General features: G+C 40.8%; 1 protein-coding gene across 1 annotated transcript in view; it reads right to left on the bottom strand.

Moving 5' to 3' along the window:
• The window catches only part of rtel1 (regulator of telomere elongation helicase 1), a 25,985-nt gene extending 6,160 nt beyond the window's left edge, over window positions 1-19,825 (bottom strand). The window contains exons 1-26 of the mRNA XM_042003134.1: window positions 19,476-19,825; window positions 18,266-18,464; window positions 17,947-18,040; window positions 17,510-17,591; window positions 17,211-17,271; window positions 17,025-17,100; window positions 16,601-16,685; window positions 16,408-16,473; window positions 14,527-14,683; window positions 14,396-14,434; window positions 14,236-14,311; window positions 13,871-13,968; window positions 11,934-11,989; window positions 10,703-10,774; window positions 10,233-10,314; window positions 8,286-8,418; window positions 7,024-7,137; window positions 6,741-6,781; window positions 4,153-4,238; window positions 3,971-4,048; window positions 3,770-3,847; window positions 3,336-3,482; window positions 3,079-3,194; window positions 1,263-1,386; window positions 972-1,137; window positions 753-898 (exon numbers count right to left, since the gene is read on the bottom strand). Coding sequence (XP_041859068.1) covers window positions 753-898; window positions 972-1,137; window positions 1,263-1,386; window positions 3,079-3,194; window positions 3,336-3,482; window positions 3,770-3,847; window positions 3,971-4,048; window positions 4,153-4,238; window positions 6,741-6,781; window positions 7,024-7,137; window positions 8,286-8,418; window positions 10,233-10,314; window positions 10,703-10,774; window positions 11,934-11,989; window positions 13,871-13,968; window positions 14,236-14,311; window positions 14,396-14,434; window positions 14,527-14,683; window positions 16,408-16,473; window positions 16,601-16,685; window positions 17,025-17,100; window positions 17,211-17,271; window positions 17,510-17,591; window positions 17,947-18,040; window positions 18,266-18,464; window positions 19,476-19,577 — 2,574 coding nt within the window. The 5' untranslated portion in view covers window positions 19,578-19,825. The remainder of the gene's footprint in view (window positions 1-752; window positions 899-971; window positions 1,138-1,262; window positions 1,387-3,078; window positions 3,195-3,335; window positions 3,483-3,769; window positions 3,848-3,970; window positions 4,049-4,152; window positions 4,239-6,740; window positions 6,782-7,023; window positions 7,138-8,285; window positions 8,419-10,232; window positions 10,315-10,702; window positions 10,775-11,933; window positions 11,990-13,870; window positions 13,969-14,235; window positions 14,312-14,395; window positions 14,435-14,526; window positions 14,684-16,407; window positions 16,474-16,600; window positions 16,686-17,024; window positions 17,101-17,210; window positions 17,272-17,509; window positions 17,592-17,946; window positions 18,041-18,265; window positions 18,465-19,475) is intronic.

Below are 19,825 nucleotides of genomic sequence, written 5' to 3'. Positions count from 1 at the left end.
AAAAAGAGCATTATATATACAGTTAAACACGGTGGTGGTAGTGTGATGGTCTGGGGCTGATTTAAAGATGGATGCTCCCAGCAACACTTGTAGTCCATTGTTGTCTTTACTAAAATTCTTTATTACACATTTTGTGTCGGTTAACTTTCTGGTGTAAACCGCAGCGAGTTGTTATAAATAATTACGTTGGTACGGCGGGCTTGTTCGTGAAAAATCACGTTAATATGTGTGGTTTCTTAATCACTATCACCAAAATTGGCTGCTGTTCTCATTGGTGCAAATTTTTACAATGCGTTTGTGATTTTCTAGTTTTATACAACATTTGCAGATGCTCACAAATTGGCTGTTTTGGAAGCTCCAATACAGCTTAATTAAAATAATTCCACAAAAGAAAAGAAAGAGTGGACCCAAAATCCTCTTCATGTGAAAGACTCACTGCCAGTTATCCCAAACACTTGGTTGCAGTTGTTGCCACCGAGGGTGGCCCAACCAGTTATGTTTAAACATGTTTAAACATTAAATCATCATTTAAAACTGCTTTTTGTATTTAGTAAGGTTATCTTTGATAGTAAAATAAGCTTCATATAAAACACTTAAGTAATAAATGTGGGGAAAAAAAACAAACCCACGATTTGAATCACAGTGAAAATGCTTCTGAGAGGTTTACCACAGCAAACTGCTTCTTCGGTTTACAAGTCTTATTTTGTCACATCTGAGGACAGAAAGTGTTTTCGGACCATGTGAAAAACTACCTTCTCCCCCACAGCGTTGTCTTCACTGCGACTGTCACCTCGCTCCAGAGCGTCCAGCAGGTTGGCTGGCCTCACCTGACTGCCCTGCACCTTGCTCTCATAGCCGATGCAGATTCTGGCCATCCCGTTGGCTCCACTGTGTTCATCTGATCACAAAGCAACAATCAGTCAAGTCAACTATAGGGTTTAAGTTAGCTCTTCCTTTATTTCCAGACTCACTGAGTCTCCTCCTCTTCAGACTGGGAAGATGGGCATCCAGTTCCTTGGCTTTCTGTGTTTGGAAGCTTTGGGAGGAGGAGCAGGAGGTGAAACTGGAGGACTGAGTGTTTGATGAACACAGCGTCGCACAGCTCTCTGCTGCAGCCGTCTTCACCACCACAGGTCTCTAACACATTTAAAAACAGCCACACAGAAGCATCGCCGTTACATGTTGTGCAGAGTTATGCAGAGCTGCAACGCAGAAGGAAAACAGGTAATGCGAGAAGTTTCCTGCCAACTGCTACAACCAACCAGTTTCTGTGCAACACGGAAAAACTGCGAGGCGTCACGGACCACATTCCCGAAGCCGTCATAGAGGCGGACATAAGGCTTGACCCATGCTGGAAGCTGCGCTCGGGCATCAGAGTTTTTAAACCTGCAGGAATAGTCAAATCAAATCAAACTTTATTTATAAAGCACTTTTCATGCTGGGGCAACACAAAGTGCTTTACATGAAAAATCAATTCATGCATATTAAAAACAAAACAAGCCTTTGCACACATCAAACATGACTCCTTGAGTTCTGTCTCTGAACTAAAAGTAGTATAAAGCACTAAAAGTGATAAACATCTGGCTTGATGCTGCTGTGAGGAAACAATGTCATGGGGATCCATCCACACCAGGAGCCAGTCCACCCATGTCCAACAGCGGCTGCCATCATGGCAACCACCCTGATCAGGGCAGACCGGGGCCCACACCACAGCCATAAGGCTGCAGTGCAGGGCCCCAGCCACCCAGACAAGGGCGATCACTGCAGCAACAACCCCCAGACTGAGCCGGCAGAACCCCTGGCGTGGAGGATCCCCATGAGGAAAACCCTGGAGTCAAAACAAATAACCTTAAGAAGCAATAAGCTAAGAGTAAATAAATAAATACAGTTGAGTAAAATGAAATGAAAAAAATAGTTTCGTGATTATCATCAATGCTGAAAGAACTGTTAGCAAGTCGTAGAACACCTTTCTCAATCCAGTCCCACATTTCATGTAATGTATTTTCTGTTTTTTTTCTCAAATAATGCTCAAATGGTAAGAAGTGTGCTTATTGTTTGCTTTTGCAACCCTCAAAAGAGAAATCTCAGTGCAGTCAACAAAAACTGTAGTTTTATGTTGAATTTTGTTGTCAACCCCATGTTCACATTTACTGCATCCTAGTGCAGCCACATTCCCTACAAAGATCCTTTCATCCGCTTTAGCTTTTTTCCCTAGTCAAGAATTTCCATGTTTTTATGTTCTTGACTACACTTCTTAAAACTGCAGCACCATCTGACAAAAAAGATGTAAAACTGAGGAAGAAAACAAGAATTAAAAATGTAGAATCACTAATGATTTCTGTGATTTTCTGTGTGGAGTTTGCATGTTCTCCCCGTGTATGCATGGGTTCTCTCCGGCTTCCTCCCACAGCCCAAAGACATGCATGTTAGGTTAACTGGCCTCTCTAACTTCTCCCTAGGAGTGAGTGTGAGAGGTTGTTTGTCTCTGTGTTGTCCCACTGATGGACTGCTGACCTGTCCTGGGTGTACCTGCCTCTCGCCTGCTAGTTGCTGGGGTAGGCTCCAGGATGGATGAAAATCACTAATGAATTAAAAATTATATTATTTTCTTAAAATATAAGGAGCAAAGAGAATATTCACTTGTGTACACTTACTGATACATTATTAAATGTATAAGTATTTCTAATTAATTTTAACTGAAAGGAAATTAGTAAATGCCTCAACTTTAGGGCTGCCAGTAATAATTAAATAGCTGATTATATTCTGCAATGATTGATAATTTAATGTAAAAATGTCAAAATATCTATAAAAGTAAAAAAAACCTGAGCTACTTTAATGAGACATCTTTAAATGAACCTAGTCTGAATATCTGATCAACTGATTAATTAATGAACATACATATGAAAAAATAAATATTATTGGTTTGTTGCTGTTTGGTTTTCAGTTGGTTGAGATTTGCTGTGCTAAATGTTGACACCTGCTTTACTCTGAATCTTTAGGAGTGATCTAAGTAAACTCCGATCAGGTGTCCAGGAATTAGAAATGATGTTACAGTTGGACGACAGCTTCATGTCCGACCTCTGATCACACAGGAAGATGGCCCCGTAGTCCTCCTTGTGACGGATAACTCTTCCAATGGCCTGGTTCACAGCTCTGAAGGCCTGCTGTTTATACCACTCCTGCCCTGACAGGTACTGACCACGCACACACAGAGAGAGAGAGACATAGAGAGAGAGAGAGAGAGACAGAGACAGTGAGAGAGAGAAATTACAATCATGAAACTAATGAGGTACTAAACATCTTCAAACCATTTCAGTGGAACTCTGATCCCTCACCCTCATCCCAGGAGCTTTCTTTCGGCTCATCTCATCTAAAAACTGCATCTTCAGGATGACACGAGGGTCCATTTTGGGGGGAAAAGGGAGGCCGGTGATGATGACGCCCCGGCCAAACGTGTCTGCAAAATCCAGACCCTCACTGGCCTGAGAGAAGAAAACATGTCCATCAGGACTGATGTGAACAGAAAGCATCCAAGACCTTTAAACACAACCCTGTCATACTGAGAACACACAGCTTCACACTCTTCTGTGCATTTATTTTTAAAGAGACTTTTTACAGCTTTAGCTCAATACTGACACCAGAGAAACATCATAAACATCCAAACTAAAAGTTCCCACTGGCAAGTTTCAGAGAACAAAACCAAGATGAAGTTGATATCCTGAAAGATTTCAGGGCTTCTACAGACTCCACAGGAACACTGTGTCCTCACCTTCCCTCGGCATACAGCAAAGAAACTTCCTCCTTTAGATGCTGGATCATTGACTTTGTTATAATACCCATCAATGACCTAAAAACAGAGACCAGCTTTAAAGTCTTAACAGAACTGGAACCATCAATGATGAAATGTTGTCAGACTTAAAGAAAACCGTGAAGATGGAGGTTTTGAATGAACTGAAATAAAAACAATCACCTCGATAAAGGTGCCCTTCCCTTTTGGTTCAACAAACATGGGCTTCACATTCTCTATGCGATCTGCGTGTCCGTTAGCCTGTCGAGAGAAAACAAGCCACATCCCACAAGATGGCGTTAAATACAAACACAGGAACAGTGCCATAATTTTCCAACAAGTGAATCTGGAATGTTTTAACTCACTCTCCAAAATTCCAGGGTTTTTTCCATTAAAGGGAAGGAAGGGAAAAACACTAAGAGACCGTGAGGAACCACACGGCTGAGGTTGGCTGAGGAGAGAAAAAACAAAAACACACATATTTGTCATGATGCTGACCTAAAACTGGCAGAACCACAGTCACCAGTCAGCTGTCAGTTTGATTTAACAGGCTGCTCTGAAGTCTTGATCCAGCATCATTTCTGTCTATTTTACTTCAAAGAAGCTTTTTAATCATCAAGTTTTTCCTCACTCGGCACGGTGTGCAGTGTGTCCTTAAAACATTTGAAGAAACTTCACAAGTGAAGAACAAAAAAAAAAAACTATCTACAGCAGATGAAAGTAATGTATGAGAAGAAAAAGGAACAAATCCAGCAAAGACCTGAACCAGGACCTGAGAGATGCATCTGGACCTTCAGTTGATCCAACTACTGTTGGCCATAGCCTCATCAGAAAAGGTCTCCATGGAAATGTGGCTGACAAGAAGAAACAGGGAGAAAAGGCTGAGGAAGGTCACATGACACAAGAACTGGACTGAACATCAGTGGAAACAGATCTGATGGAGGGATGGATCCTCCCTAGAACCTGGACCTCAACGTTTTTAAAGCAGTGTGGGATTATCTGGACGGAGAACAGAAAAAAAAGCTGGAAACATCCAAAGAAGAGCTTTGGAAAGTCTGGAGAACTGTTACTGAAAACGACTTAAAGAAAGAAAGCATAGAAATCTTGTCTAAGAGGGTTCAGACTGTGATGAGGACTAAAACTGTTCAGACTGAATATCCGAGCTGGCTGTCATTCAGTTTGATTCACTCCAGCCTGATTCCATTAGAATTCAATTAAATCTGATTCGCTATCAGTTCATTTACAGATATTTATGTCACAACTTAAACATTAAAGACATTCTCAGATAACTTTTTTATAAAACGTTGAGCATGTTTAACAAAAGCAGATCTGGAATTAGTCAGATTACTTAAATAACTGATATGACGCAACTTCAAGCACTTCTGAAATACCATATTCAAAAGATCGTTGTCTACATTTGCCAGCTGGTTAGTGGAGTTATTTTGGAGTACATACGTGCGTGGTGACATCACTGCCTATTATTTTTGAAATGTTCAGTGTTTGCTGAACACAGTCTTAGTGAGCTAACGTGCGAGGTATTAATATACTAATAGTTTACAGGTGAAGGTAATCTAACGGTGAATAAATAAAATAAAATTCTCGTGGCAAGAGAAGCTGATTTTGGACAGAAGCAACTTTTCAGGTGTGTGTGTTAGATCCCGCCGAGCTTCGGTAAGTCACGCAAGAGTAGGGTCAAAGTTGTAACCGGAATAGGAAACATATTTAACAAAATAAAAACATACCATACTGGATTTACACTTATGTTTAACAATTTTTAAATGAATTTTGTTTTCTGGTGACGCAAAGAAATTTTGGGTGGTTCAAGACTTTTGCAAAGCACAATAATAAAAACACACATCACATCACATAAAACCAGCAGTAATCCTCCAACATGTGCATTTCCAGGTTCTTTATGATACTTTAAAATTCCCAAATTTACCAAAAAAAGTTTATAATTTAATTTCATTTTTTCAATTAGTTCATATCAATGTCAAAAAAGCCCCGACTACTCCGATGAAAGCATGTCATCCGACATCAGTTTATTATTATTTACACACAAAAGCCCCGTTTTCACCGGCGCTCCGGTACGCTATTTTGTGTTTCCATTATAAAAGCGGCCCATACAACCAAACCATACCGCACCATTTATAGACCCCCTTCGGTTGTAGGTCCATAGTAAAATGGTACATTATGGTTAAATCGAAGCTACTGGCACCAGCGATAAAATCCAATAACTGGCAGACAGAAAATGTCACTGCGCGACAAAAGCAAGTGCGAAACAAACAGCGTTGCTGTTCAGTTCATGGTTCAGCTGGATGTTTGAGAGATAACAGGAAATGGATGCCTGCAAACAACTGTAAGGTCCCTTTTTTGCTTTCTCGGTGATGGTGAAACGGCTCCTGTGCTGCTGCCGCATATGCATGGTCCTGCATTTTTGTGAATAACAATTTAACAGATTTTCTAACTTGCCGGGGTGCTGCTTGCATTTCACTGTGCGCTGGCTCGCAGGGAAAATGCGTAGTTGGTGCCATTTGTCCCTTGCTGGTAGTTTCAAGATGGTAGACCATCCTGGCGCTGCCCTACCAGCTTACCCGTCACATGTCTAAAACAAATCTAAAATTTTTTGCTTACAAGAAAGTGTCAGCTCATTAATGGAGGTCATAAAACACCAATGATAACACATATATACATGCAGACATCGATGTTGGCCAGTAAATGGCAGAACATATCACACAATGTGCCTAAAAGCTTGTTGTCTGTTCATACAGACAAATACTAAGGAGTATTTCAATGGACTTACCATCAAACATAGATAACTTATGAATCAGACATAAATAACAGTGGCCTCCGCAAAACGTAGCGTTTATGCTTGAACTTCCTTGTCCAAATCAACAATAATAACAAACATTAGAAACAAAAGAGTTAAATATCTCAGTTTATTGTGAGAGCTTACCAATGGTGTTACCTAAAGACGCCATGTTTTCAGGAACAAACCTGCAACACAAGAGAAGAAAACTATCAGTATTAAAGCAACTGTTCACTTAAAGGGAACAATTTAACTGGGGGGGAAAAAGAGAATAAAAATTAGAGATAAAAGGAAGAAAAGTCAGTTTGCAATATGCAAATCACCTGGAAGCCATGACACTTATTTGGGCAGATGCAACCCCTCAAAGATTAAAAGAAAAATGCTTCCATCGTGTTTGTAAGAAGTCATGATTGATGACCAGGAAACTAACCTCCTATCAAACGCTGAGCTCAGGTGCACGCCGTCTGGCCCTCGATCAATCACGCTGACAAAGATCTGGTCCCGCTCAATCACATGACCGTTCTCGAGACACACAGGGAACGCTCTGGAGCATCAGCAAGAAGAAACACACGTCAAGATCACAATCATAGTTTACCTGCTGCTCACACAATAACAAGACCATCTAACACCCGGCTGAGAGATTCAAATGTTATCAATCCTTATAATTTTGCATTCAGTGGTGAATACTACCACGACTACAACTATTCCTACTAACAATAGCAAAATTAATAAATGAACAGAATTCAGATTTGCCTGGTAGTTTTAAGCGTACTTCTATTATCTGTTGAGACAAAATACTAATTAGCATCAGTCAAAAAGTAAGACACAAACCAGTGCAAAGTGGAAGACGTCGAGTCTTTGGATTCAAACTAATTTGAGTCATGTTTGTGCAGCAGTAAAAACATTGTTAACCCTCTCTTTACCAGAGCCTCCTGTAATGCTACTGCACATAGTAGGAAGCAGCAATCCTACCATGTAGCATACCAAAGCATCAATGCTAACGCATGTTGGAGCTAAAAGAAACCAAACAGTTCAAACCCCAATCAAGCAAAACTCTGGAGCTAGCAGCCAGAACCAGACACCAAGTCTTACTGTTGCTGTTCGTGGTGAAAAGTTTGATTCCAGCTCTAAAAACTCTGCTAATGTTTCTCCTGTGACTCTGCCTTTGTTTGACATGAACCAAGAAGGTCCTGCTGGTTTCCACGGAGACGAAGGACGTTTTCTATAGTGACGGATTCACTCTTCCTATCATAGACTATCATGGTCTTCATTTCTTACTGGATCCTCAACAACTTAAGCACTACAAAAACTATCAAATTTGATTTCATGAAACTTGGTCGAGCAAAGACTGATGAAGAGTCAGTAAAACGTGGATGTGGATCAGTTACTTCTGCTAACAAAGCACTGGCCATGGCAGAGATTCACTCTGAGTGCTCTTATACAACAAAGAGGTAATGACAGAAATACAAAATCTGTCTATAACGTCAAATATTCTTGGATTATTTTTAGCTTGACTTCTATGCTTTCTGTAATAAATGGAGGCATCATACAGTAAAAATCACATTTGTTTAGTGCTATAATTAATAATAAGACAAAGTGACTGCAGTAAGTAACACTGCTGAGATCTTTCTGCTTTAAATGTATAAATACAAAGAGCTCCAGGCAGCGGTGAATGATGAAGGGGTGACCTACATCCTCATCTCAGAGGTGAACGAGGACAGTGGAGAGAGGGTACCGCTGGTCAGGATGATGCAGCGAACACCTTGATTCACCAGGTCCTGCATGCTGAAGCCAGGAGAGAAGCACCAGTAACTTAGGATGTTGCCTGAAACGTGCACAGAAACACAGGACACATTTAAATACTGAGAGGGAAAAACCTGGAAAAGTCCTGGAAGACGAGAGGAAAACACATTTCTGATGATGTACAGTCTGGTCTGATCAAAATGAATTATACTCACCAATTCTATGCAGCACTAGAAACATTTTTATGGAGGAGGAAATAAGTTTTAGAACATGGTGTGGGCATGCAGACTGAGGTTTTGTTGTGTGGGCCTGGTGACGCCTCCTAACGCCGATGTCGACCTGAATTCACCAAGTTAATATTTGACATCAGTGGCGAGAGACCTTGGTATAAGGTTAGACAGCACACTTAAATTTGATGTGTGGGTTAGCTCAGTGGTCAAATCCAGCTCCATCTGAGACAACTGGTCAGAGCAAAACCATTTCTTTCTCTGCATCACTTTCAGATTTGAATCCAGTCTTTTATCGCTACTCGTTTGACCACTGCAGTCCTCTTTATGCTGGGCTCAGTCAGACATCACTTGCTCAACTCCAGTTGCTTCCCAGTTGTCCTTGGAACTTGGAATTCAGAGGAATTTTTTGCAGGAAATGACGAAATGATCTAGTTTTTTCTGAATGGTGAACTTGTAAGTTTCAGAGGACCCCGAGATTCCAGATTTAAAGATGGCTGCGGCCAGTATCGCTTGTTGTCTTTATTTTAATAGTCTTTATAATGTTTTTTGTGTCTGTTAAGTTTCTACTGTAAACAACAACGTGTCGTCATTATAGATAAAACCGTTGTAATGGCAGGTATGTTCGTGAAAAACTGCGTCAGCATGTGGGATTTATTAATCATTATCACCAGCTGCTGTTGTCATGGTGACAGTTTAACAGTGGCTTTGTGATTTTCTAGTTTTTATACAGCATGCGTAGACGCTCACAAATAGCCTGTTTTTTCAAGTTGGTGGAGCTGGAACACCAACTACCTGGTAATGATGTCGCATGTTCTCAGCCGCTCAGAATTACGAGACAACTGGAACGCACCATTAATGCTGCCGCTGGTCTTTAAATGATCCAAAAAAAACAAACAAAACAAAACAACAACAAAAAACAAAAACAGCACAACAGTCCAATTCTTGAGTAACTTCACTGGCTTCCGGTTCGTTCTAGGATTGATTTTTAAAATTCTTTTGTTTATAAATAACTTCATGGCCTCATCCCACAGTATATGTCTGATCAGCGTCAGCCATTGGCTCCCTCATGTTGGCAGAAAGCTGTTGTTAATTGTCCCTACCTCACCACGTCAGGTAGGCCAGCTCGCTGCCTGTGTTGAAGTCTTAATGCACATTTTTCTCTTTTAACTCAGTTTGAGGTGTTGGCTTTTATCACTGTTTTTTTTGTTTGTTTTTACTATTCTTTTTGTTTTACATTGTTTTTTATTGTTTAAATGGTTTTTTTTTTTTTCACTTTTGTCTGTGTACAGCACTTTGGTGTGTTTTTTAAGTGCTTTACAAATAAAGTTGGATTGGATTGTGCATGCTCTTATGGCTAACGAATGTTATGAGCCAGATTCTTCCCATTCTGAAGCATTCATTACAAGTTGCAAGAATAGACAACGATGTGTTAAATGACCTCAAAGTGAAAACATGAAGCATGAACCATAAGAAAAACAGAAAAGAAAAAAAACCGATGAAGAAGTCCTAGATGTTTTTTTTTTTTCTAAATACAGAGCAGCTGGGTGGTATTTCAGAGAGTTGTTCATTTCCAGTCAGCGAGTAACTGTACCACAGAAGAGCAAATGATTTTTATCTAACCAAAGGAAAAAACAAAAACAAAAAAAAACACAGCAAGTAACATCACCTTGTTTCTTTGATGAAGATGAAGCCCACAAATCAGTGTTCTGTTTTTTCTTGTGGTGGCTGTTGTCTTGATGGATGTGAACCTGAACCAAACGGATGATGAAGGCTGATGTTACGACGATGATGATGTTATTACTATGCTACGTACATCGTCAAGCAATCTGCTGATAAATTGATCCTGATAAAGCTAATGAGCGACTTCTGTAAATGTTTGCGGCATTTAAGTCAGACGTTGAACAGTCTGGACTTTTGTTCAGTTCTGTTCATTTTCTGTCTTAGTTCCTAAACATTTAAGTTTACTCATAACAAGAAGACGTTTAAAGAAGCCACCTTAGCCTGCAGTAAGCTTACACACTTACAGACTTTTCATGGACTAAATAAACAGCAAGTTAACTTAAAAGGGAAAAAAACTGAGTGGTAACACTGCATCAACATTTACACGTGTATATAAAAGATTTTTAAAGAACCAACCTTAAAATGAGCCGTGTTCAACTGCATCTGCTTCTCTATGTCCTGTTCCGATGGTTCACCACAAAACACCAACTACAAGACAGAAAGGAAGAGTCACTGCTGCTGCAAGCGGCTGCAAATGAATCACAGGGAATGCAACCCATCTAAATGATTAAATATAAAACAGATTTTTATACATTTAATCTGTAAGATTATACGATCAGGTAACTTTAGCTAGAAGTACAGAGAAGATTCAAAGCTCATCAACTATTTACAATTAACTGTATTTCAGCATAAGTGACATTTTCACTCTACTCATCAAAGCAGAATGATATAAATTTATGAACGGCAAAAGTGTGTGAACTCTAAAGAAAGCATTTAATTAAAAGGTTAGAGTCAAGAGTTTTCAGTCTCTTAGGTGATGATACCCTCTTTTATATTACAAAAACATTCATCAAAATCTGATCTTTAAAACACGTTTGGAAATTTTTCATGGTTTGAGCAAAAGAGCTTGTTTGTTTAAGGGACTTAGGAAAACAGCTGATGATGCTCATCGGGCTGGAAAAGTGCAGTGAGGCTGACAGCAGATCCAGGTGACCTTGTTTTTATGTCACGCTGCTGTAAAAAGGTCACATGATCCCATCATGCCGTCTCTGCCCTCTTACACGTGCACAGCATTGGAAGCAACATACAAACTAATTTATTTAAAAAATACCTGATTGCTTAAAAATCCTGTAAAGTTGACCAGCAAGTTATTGAGTGTCGAAACTGTTACCAGTGGGCCTGATGAAGGAGAAGCTCCTACCTCTGAACACAGACAGGCTGGTGTTAGCATCAGACTCAGATTTAACTCTCCTTCCATCCTTCTGTACGTTTTATGACAGAAGTGAAGAGAAGCTTTCTAGCAGAGTCTCATAGTTTACCAAGTAGGCAGCGTGTAAAGGCAGAGACCTTATGCTTGGGACTGTGATCATGTTGGTACGATCAGATCAGGTGACATTTTCACACCATAAAAGAAAACTAGGTCACCTGCAGCTGCTGTCACCTTCACTGGACAGTTCAAATGTGAAACTCTCCACTGTTAGTTTGACATCTATGGGCCAAAACCGGTGATACAGTGGTTTAAATTTGATAAGAATATCTGTAACTAAAAAAAAAAAATCATTTTAATCTGTAAAGTGGTTCATATTGGAAAATTTTTCAGTGTAATACTAGAGGAAACGTGAGTTTAAGAGCTGTGGATGTAGAGTACCTGTATGATGTCAGCCAGTTTCTGCAGTCCACTGGTGTTGAGGAATATTCCAGGCTCTGATGAGAAATCATTTTACACAACTAATTTGTTATTTCTACAAACAACTACACATGTATGGTCTTTATGTTAAAGAAGACATAGTAGGTCTGATTTTATAAGGTGACACAAATACTTTAAAGTCTTAGTCAAATGTCTGTGACCCAGCTTGGTGAATTACCAGAGAACAGTACCACAGATCCGTTTTCCACCATAAACTTGCAGCTCTTTTCACAGCAACTGACTTTAGGGGTAGAAGGAAACGCCCATCTCTTCTACCATATTACCACATAAGAGAGCACAGAGTCACTAGACTGAGCTCATGCTAGCACACACCAAACTGAGAAAATTATTCGAGTGGAATTTTAATGCATAATACATAAAACCTCATCTCAGGTTGTTGTTAACTGACCCAGAGGGGTAATACACGAAGCAGGATTAAGGGAAAGTCTCAATTATTTTGAAGAGTCTGGCTCATCAAAGTGGGAGTTACGTTCCATCATTGTGGCTTAAATCCTTGGATCTCCTCCATCTTCTGTTATTACAGAAGATGGAGAAATTTTAAATCATAACTTATTATGATCATGCACTACCACTCAAAAACTTGGGATCACTTTCCATTTATCACACCATCCAGCCCAGGCTGCTGGAGGACAAGCTACAGCTAGCTGGGGTGGACCATCACCTCACTACATTGATTTTTGACTCCGGGTTCTGAGTCGGATCAGCTTCTCTGCAGCACCGGTGCTCTGGAGGTAACGGTTCTGGCTCCTTTCCTGTTCACCCTCTACACTGCAGACTTTTCATGCAATACACCATCATGTCATCACCAGCAGTTCTCTAACAACTCTGCTGTTGTTGGCCTCGCCACAGATGGGGACAACAGAGAGTACAGAGGACCTATTCAGGACTTTGTGGACGGGTGCCTGCAGAACAACCTCCAGATCAATGCCAGTGAGACCAAGGGGCTGGTTGTGGATTTCCGCAGGAGAAGCCATCTCCACCTGCACCGGTGAGCATCCAGGGAACGGACACTGACACTGGCGCAGAGGGGGCGGGTTGGGATACACAGGCAGAAATGATTGACAGACAGCAGCTCAGCAGCCACTAGCAAGATGGAAAGCTAGATTAACAAAGCAGCTATGCCAAAGAGCGTCCTTGAGGTGGAAGACTTTCCTCTCCTGAATCCCTTCAGCTATACATGAACAAGGTGGTCCTTGTTAAAACACCACAGATTGAAAGGCTAAAGTAAGAAATGAGCAGGTGGGAAAAGTAGAAGAGAGAAAAAGTAAACAAACAAAAACTTCATCACACATTGGCTGGATTAACCCCGGGCTTTACTGTTTCTCATTTACGTTACGTGTCTAATAGGGAGACATTTTAACAATATCTACTAGTTGCTGCATTCAAAAACAAACGGAAACTTAAAAATTTCAACTTATAAATTTTTACTTTTTGTTACGTTTATCAACTAGCTCATTGCTTTGTTAACTTTACAACTACTAGCTGGAATCTGCTGGTAAAGCGCTTCAAATTCTAGCTTCTGAGATGCAGTGAACGCAGCATGATCTGAAGCGGAAGATTTGGGAAGATAAAAGTTTAGGCGGCTGGATAATTTCACGATGAGTTGCTATTGTGATGCAACATAACCCTGAAAGTCTGAACAACCCACTAAAAACCAGATTTTCTAACCTAGGCTTCCCTGAAACAACATAACAGGGATGCATTATCTTACAGTTTTTGACGTGGTAGTCATAGAAAGACGAGATCATGCTCTCAAGCACATTTCTCCCCCCCCATACTAACTCCCTTTATAGCTAGCAGAGCCTAAACCAGGTGATATAAAACCAAAGAAATGTAAAAAAAAAGAAAAAAAAAAGAAGAAATCGAGTCATACTGACGTCCTGCCAAATATCCAATGATCTGCTCCAGAGCCTCAGAGACTGCCGTCTTGGTCTTATAGGTCAGGCTAGCTCTCTTCAGCAGGTCATAGATGAAGCTGGAACAAATGACAGAAAACAGAGGAGCCAGTTTTCAAAGTCAACATTGACTTGTGTGGCTGTGCACATAACAGGAACCATCAGGTGGTCTGCATGCTACTTTAATTAGCAGAGATACTGATTGGTCATTTCAGCTTAAAACAGCTGGTTCCTGCCACCAGCTCATTAATAAATGCATCTCCAGATGTTACTTTATGACCGAACAGAAAGGTGTTGAAATCCATGACAAACATGTGCACAGTATCCACGAACACGATGTCACCTACATTCCGGGTTTTGTGATGCCTTTATCATGTGGAACATCGTAGGAGTCGATAGCAGCTTCCAGATCCAACAGGATTTCTGTCAAAGCAAAGTGTTTTCATGAAACAACCACAGCTGGCTCTAAAATAAGATTAATAGCAGATTTAGTTAAAGAATACTTACGTTTGATTTTAGCAATCTCAGGAATCTCTATTTTCAAACCTTAAACAAAGTTTATTGGATGATGTTAAAAAATTGTACATTTTATTTTTAGTATTAAGATGTGTCGGGTTGAGTTAGTAGAGCGGTCTGACCAGAGCTGAGGGATTCTACATTGATATCCTCAGTAACGGAGTCTCTTTGGTTGGCGTCTTTAGCCTGTTCCACCAGCAGCCTGTCCACAGCAGTAATGGCGGAGGCCACATCATAAGGAGTCAGATCAAATGATGTTGATTCCTCACAAGTCTTCTCCTGCAGACAGCAGAAGGATCATGTGGAGAAATGTTCTGCATGCCACGATAACTCTGCCTGGCATGTTTTATACATCACTGCATCCTGTTTATATTTACATTTTACACAACATCACAACCTTTTTTGACATCGAGTTTGTACAATCAACAAAAGGCTCCATGTGTGGGTCCACAATGGTGCAGCTATAACATGCACACACTTTATCAGATCCACCTGTTCAACTGCTCGTCAACACAAATATCTAATCACCCAATCAAATGGAAGCAACTCAATGAATGTAGTCATGTAGACGTAGTGAAGACGACTTGCTGAAGTTCAAACTGAGCATCAGAATGTGGAAGAAAGAGGATTTAAGAGACTTTGAACGTGGCATGGTTGTTGGTCTGAGTATGTACTGGGAGTTTCACACACAACCATCTCCAGGGTTTCCAGAGAATGTTCTGAAGAAGAGAAAATATCCAGCGAGCAGCAGTTTGTCTGGACCAGGATGTCTGGTTGATGTCAGAGGTCAGAGGAGAATGGACAGACTGGTTGGAGATGATAGAAAGACAACAGGAAGTCCAATCAGCACTGGTTCCAACCAAGAGCTGCAGAACAGCATCTCTGAACACACAACACGTCCAGCCTTGAAGCAGATTAACTACAGCAGCAGAAGACACACCGGGTGCCTCCTGCCAGCTAAGAACAGGAAACTGAGGCTACAATTCACACACCCTCACCAACACTGGACAATAGAAGATGGAGAAACGTTGCTGGTCTGATGAGTCTCCATTTCAGCTCCACATTCAGATGCTCGGCTCAGAATCTGCTGGAAACATCATGAAAACATGGAACCATCCTGCCTTGGATCAACGCTTCAGGCTGCTGCTGGTGTAATGGTGGGGGGAGATTTTCTTGGCCCACGTTGGACCCCTTCGTACCAACGTGGCCTGGTTTAACCAGCACAGCCTACCTGAGTATTGTTGCTGACCATGTTCATCCCTTTATGACCACAGTGGAGCATCTTCTGATGCTACTTCCAGCAGGATAATGCACCATGTCACAAAGCTCAGATCATCTCCACCTGCTTTCTATGACAATGAGTTCTCTGGACTCCAACGGCCTCCACAGCCACCAGATCTCAGTCCAGTAGAGCAGCTTTGGGATGTGGTGGAACGGGAGATTCTCATCATGGATGCAGCCGACAAACCTGCAGCAACTGTGTGATGCTGTCATGTCAATATGGAGAAAACCTGAGGAAGGTTTCCACTAACAGCTCATACAATTGCTGCAGTGACGCAATAATGTGACCGTATGGACACACTACACCAGGGCTACTCAATTCGGTCCTACGAGTGCCGCAATCCAGCAGGTTTTCCATGTATCCCTGCACCAACACACCTGAGTCAAATTAGGTGGCTCTAACAGCCAATCAGGTTCTACACAATGACTCATTAATTTGACTCAGGTGTGTTGGTGCAGGGATACATGGAAAACCTGCTGGGATGCGGCCTTCGTAGGACCGAATTGAGTAGCCCTGCACTACACCAACACATGGTACCTGCTCAGCAAATTTAACACAACTCCTTCCGTCACAGTTAGAATAGCTGAAAGTCTGGGCTTCCATCTTTTCAGATACTCTGAATTAAAATGAGGTTTGGGAAAAGCTCAGTGAACTGGTCAGGAGCAGCTTTAACGGCAGCTTTTTCAGACTTTTCAGAGCTACACTGATGCAGCAATCTTACCACATTGTGAGCTTCATCAAAGATGACCACAGCCCCGCTCAGCTCAATGCTGTGTGCCCTACGGCTCTGTGGAGCAAAGGAAGAGAGCAGAACGTCAGATTTTATCATAATATCCAACTGATCCTTTAAGTTTAGAGAAACCTTTAGGTTTTCTAACATGAGCTCAGCCACCTGCCCCTCTGAGTTAGCTCACCTTTGGATCCAGCAGGTAGTTGTATGGCATAAAAATGATATCTGCTTGTTGTTTTAGGGAACGGGAGAGGTAGTACGGACAGACCCTGTAGAGAAATATCCAATCAGCATGAGAACAGTTACGTAACTCTGGCTTTCCAAACCCAAACCAGACAAAAACAAATTCACTTTAATTCTGTATGATTCAAAGTTCTCAACCAAAAACTTTTTTCTCATTAAGCTCATTTGTTTTGTTTTTTTCTCATTCACACAACTTTAGGACAGAAGATTGAAGAGAACAAATTTTATTTATTTTTTATGAACTGGTTTGTATGAATAGTTATAAATTAGACTAATGATGATTTGTTTTAATTGGGTGACAATGATTTGAACTGATTATGTATGTGAAGTGAAATCATGTGTAAATATGAATATTCATGTTCAACCTCTGTTTGTTGCCGAATTTCACCAAATCCTCAACATCAAGGATGGAATTCACCAAGTCTTTATCAGTGCTTTTCTCTAAAGAAAAGAACAAACAGGGAAAAAATGCAGGTGAAAAACATTTGATGTACTACGGCTTGTTGTCCGTTTAACTGATAAAGACTGTATGTAGGTAAAGTTTTAGTTACCTTCGACGTTGTTGTAGTAGACACATGACCTGGTGGAAACTTTTCCTCTGCACATGTGGACCTGAAAAAGTCCACAAAATCCACAGATTACTGAAATACATGCAGACTTCCAGCAGTGTGTTCACAGAGCAGTGTTTCTGCTGGTTTTACAATCAGTTGCAGCATGAAGACAAAAAAAAAAAAAAAAAAAAAAAAAAAAGAGGAAAATATTTTAAAAAGCTTTTTGGTACACGGTCCAAAACTTTTTACAGGACGCTACCACCGCAACAACCTTAAAAACGATTCATATTACAGCTCACCTTGATGTGGTTGCTCTCCTGACGCATGACTTCCTGGTTGATGCACAGCTGCTCTCTGGACCCCAGCACACACACCTTTGGTCTGACTCAGCAGAGACAGGGCAACATGGGGGTTGTAATGATGTTAGAAGTTCCCCAGATGAGAACTCATAGTTCAGCTTATTCAGACTGTGCATCAGAGGTCAACAAGGTAAACTAAGCTCACGCAGTTACAGTAAGCTCACTTTAAATGTAGTTAAGATACAGAAGCTCAGTAAATGAAAACTGAAAACAGTTTGATTACGAAAATGAGGTCAAACTGAGCCGTGCCTTAAACATGCCATTCCATCTTCCCTATTTAAGGTGTAAAACTGAACAAAGATGATCTTCCTTTCTTTTTATTTTTCATCCATCTTAATTAACATATGTTTAAAAAAGAGAGAAATGAAAAAGTTTACCTGTATGAAGTGTTCTTTAACTCATTGATGACTTGAGCGAGCTGAGAGTGTGTCCTGGATGCATATATGATCTTGGGAACATCAGTGTAGTAAACTGGAGGATGACAAGCACAGACACTGTAGATATTGCAGGGTTACGTTTCTAGTCTAGGAACCTGTAAAAGTCTCTGTTCTAGTGGTGCAGGAGGTTTTATTGTGCTGAAAACAATCATATTTAGCATCACTAAGAACCTGACTGGATCTTTAAGTGTTTTTGTTGCTTATATTCAGCACAAAGACTCAGTGGGTAATGGTGATCGATGAGACTGATCGAACATACTTGGTTTGTCCCCGTCAGTGGCGGCGGTCCCCCAGGACGCGAGTGGTGTGTTTGAAAACATCTCCTCCCCGTGCAGCTTCTCTGCAATCTTGCGAGCAGAGATTGTGTCCCTGAAGTGCTCCCTCCAGGCCAGAGTAGCACACAGCAGGCACAGGGTTTTACCGGTTCCTGTAGGACTCTCCAGAACCCCGTTCACTTTCTGGAACAAACAAATATCCACCATTTCAGCCTTTGCACACTGGTTGTTCAGTTGTAGTCATGCTCTAACATTTTCATGGGAGTAAACACTTGGAAATTCTTGAAACAGGTATTTAATGTGATGTATAAACATGTTTGACATTTATCATTGAAATATGACAGATAAATAAATTAATGATGGAATAAATTAATAAACAGAAAAATATCAAGAGTTTTCCACTAGTGAAAAACCAGAGGAGCATATAAAAAAGGTGAATAAATCATCCTGCAATAATTCTGCATGCACAAAATGCTTTTACAAATGTAACATTTCCAGAGATCTTATGAAGAAAGGTGGAAAACACCTGCTGCACAGGACATTGTAGATTGCCAACCAGAGCATATCGGGCTATAATGGAGGGTGTCAGCCTCTCCGGCTTATTTTTTTGACAGGGAGTGTGCAAATATTCAACTAGTGTCTTTATGGAGCTTGCAACCAAAAAAGGAGAAAATATAACCACTAAGGGACAGCTCTAGAAGTTGCCAGTTATTGGTTGCATTCTTTTTCTTTTCTCTCTTTCTTTACCAAAACCTTCAATCTAAAAAAGTACAGACAGACATCAATGGTTCATGCACTGTCTCTAACAGAGCTGTTCAACTCTGGTCCTCAAGGGCCAATGTCCTGCAGGTTTTAGATGTTTTCCTGCTTCAATACATCTGATTCAAATGGCTGATTGTCCATAACTTAACAGGCTGATTGATCCATTTGAGTCAGGCATGTTGTTACAGGGAAACATCTAAAATCTGCAGGACAGTGGCCCTTGAGGACCAGATTTGGTGATCCCTGTTTTGAACGTTTGCTTGCTACAACACACCTGACTAAAAATAATGGGTTATTGTACAAAACTTTACAACAAACTATCGGCTTCATTTAATTTAACTGCCTTCTTAGGCAGCACCAGATCAGATAGCTCATGGGGTCTAAGGGTTGAATATTCGGTTAGTATTAATGTTTATACCTGTAGGAACTCACCTGTTTTACACATTGAATAACTTTGCTCATGTAGTCCCTCTGACAGTCATATGGAGGGAAGGGGAAGTTTATCTTCACTCCATCCAGGTTCAGCTCAGGCATTGTGTCCCTGTTGTTAACTGAAGCATCAACAGCTAGCTAATGACGCGAACCGAGTAAATTCTTGTCGGACAGCTTTAAATTGCTGAAAATAGTTGCCGGTAGTTAAGTTAGCGATTAATTCTGAGAACGTTAACTACTCTAGGAACTAGTTAACACAGGGTCAATTTGAAACAACTTCACTGATGTGTAAACACATCCTAAATACATAACGCTTCGCGCCAGCTTTCGGCTTCCAGTCTACTGCTCAT

Source organism: Melanotaenia boesemani, chromosome 13, assembly GCF_017639745.1.
Source record: "Melanotaenia boesemani isolate fMelBoe1 chromosome 13, fMelBoe1.pri, whole genome shotgun sequence".
In the NCBI taxonomy this organism is placed as follows: domain Eukaryota; kingdom Metazoa; phylum Chordata; class Actinopteri; order Atheriniformes; family Melanotaeniidae; genus Melanotaenia; species Melanotaenia boesemani.
This window is presented reverse-complemented; position numbering and strand designations above follow the sequence as displayed.